The sequence below is a fragment of the Geospiza fortis genome, unplaced genomic scaffold (assembly GCF_000277835.1).
Source record: "Geospiza fortis unplaced genomic scaffold, GeoFor_1.0 scaffold1181, whole genome shotgun sequence".
Lineage (NCBI taxonomy): Eukaryota > Metazoa > Chordata > Aves > Passeriformes > Thraupidae > Geospiza > Geospiza fortis.
The window spans coordinates 31,918-33,162 of NW_005054664.1; the positions used below are offsets into that span (position 1 = coordinate 31,918).

Here is a 1,245-nt window from a genome sequence, read left to right on the forward strand (position 1 = left end):
ACCCCAAACCCCAAACCTGACCCCAAACCCAAACCCCACACCTGACCCCAAACCCAAACCCCACACCCCAAACCCAAACCCAAACCCAAAACCTGACCCCAAACCCAAACCCCACACCCCAAACCCAAACCCCACACCCCAGAGCCGACCCCTCACCTGTGCCGGTCACTGCTCGAGCTCGAAGGCGGGCTCCAGGTATTCCCTGGGCACGAACCCGATGTCCCGGCCGAGCTCCCCGACCCACCAGCCGCCCCCGGGGTACTCCTGTGGGGCCGGGACCGGGCTCAGCCCCTTCCTTTGGGGTCCGACCCCAAACCCCACAGAAACACCCCAAATCCTACCAAAAACGGTCAAAATCCCGCAAAAATACCCCAAATCCCACAGAAATACCCCAAATCCCACAGACGTCCCATCCCAACGGGAAGAAATACCCCAAATCTTACAAAAAATACTCCAAATCCCACAGAAATACCCCAAATCCCACAGAAAATACCCCAAATCCCACCAAAAACCCCAAATCTTACCAAAAATACTCCAAATCCCACAGAAATACCCCAAATCCCACAGAAAATACCCCAAATCCCACCAAAAACCCCAAATCTTACCAAAAATACTCCAAATCCCACAGAAATACCCCAAATCCCACAGAAAATACCCCAAATCCCACCAAAAACCCCAAATCTTACCAAAAATACTCCAAATCCCACAGAAATACCCCAAATCCCACAGAAAATGCCCCAAATCCCACCAAAAAACCCAAATCCCACACAAATAGCCCAAAATCCCACCAAAAACCCAAATCCTACAAAAAATACTCCAAATCTCACAGAAATACCCCAAATCCCACCAAGAAACCCAAATCCTACCAAAAATACTACAAATTTCACAGAAATACCCCAAATCCTGCAAAACTACCCCAAATCCCCTGGGTCACAGTTTGGGGTTTGCGCCAGGAAGGGGAAAAACCCCAAATTTAATCCTAAAATCCGAATTTACCCCTAAAACCCCGCAGGCTGAGCCGTGTCTCAGCCACTCCACAATCCCAATTTTAACCAACTTTAACCAATTTTAAACCAATTTTAAACCAATTTTAACCAACTATAAACCAGTTTTAACCAACTATAAACCAGTTTTAACCAATTTTAAACCGATTTTAACCAACTTTAAACAGATTTTAACCAATTTTAAACCAATTTTAACCAACTTTAAACCGATTTTAACCAACTTTAAACCGATTTTAACCAA

The 1,245-nt window shown here is 45.9% G+C and overlaps 1 protein-coding gene across 1 annotated transcript in view; it reads right to left on the bottom strand.

Annotated features, from left to right (window-relative positions):
- Positions 1–165: 165 nt before the first annotated feature.
- The window catches only part of SKAP1 (src kinase associated phosphoprotein 1), a 103,970-nt gene continuing 102,890 nt past the window's right edge, over positions 166–1,245 (bottom strand). The window contains exon 14 of the mRNA XM_031064993.1: positions 166–264. Within this exon, the coding sequence (XP_030920853.1) occupies positions 166–264 (99 nt within the window). The remainder of the gene's footprint in view (positions 265–1,245) is intronic.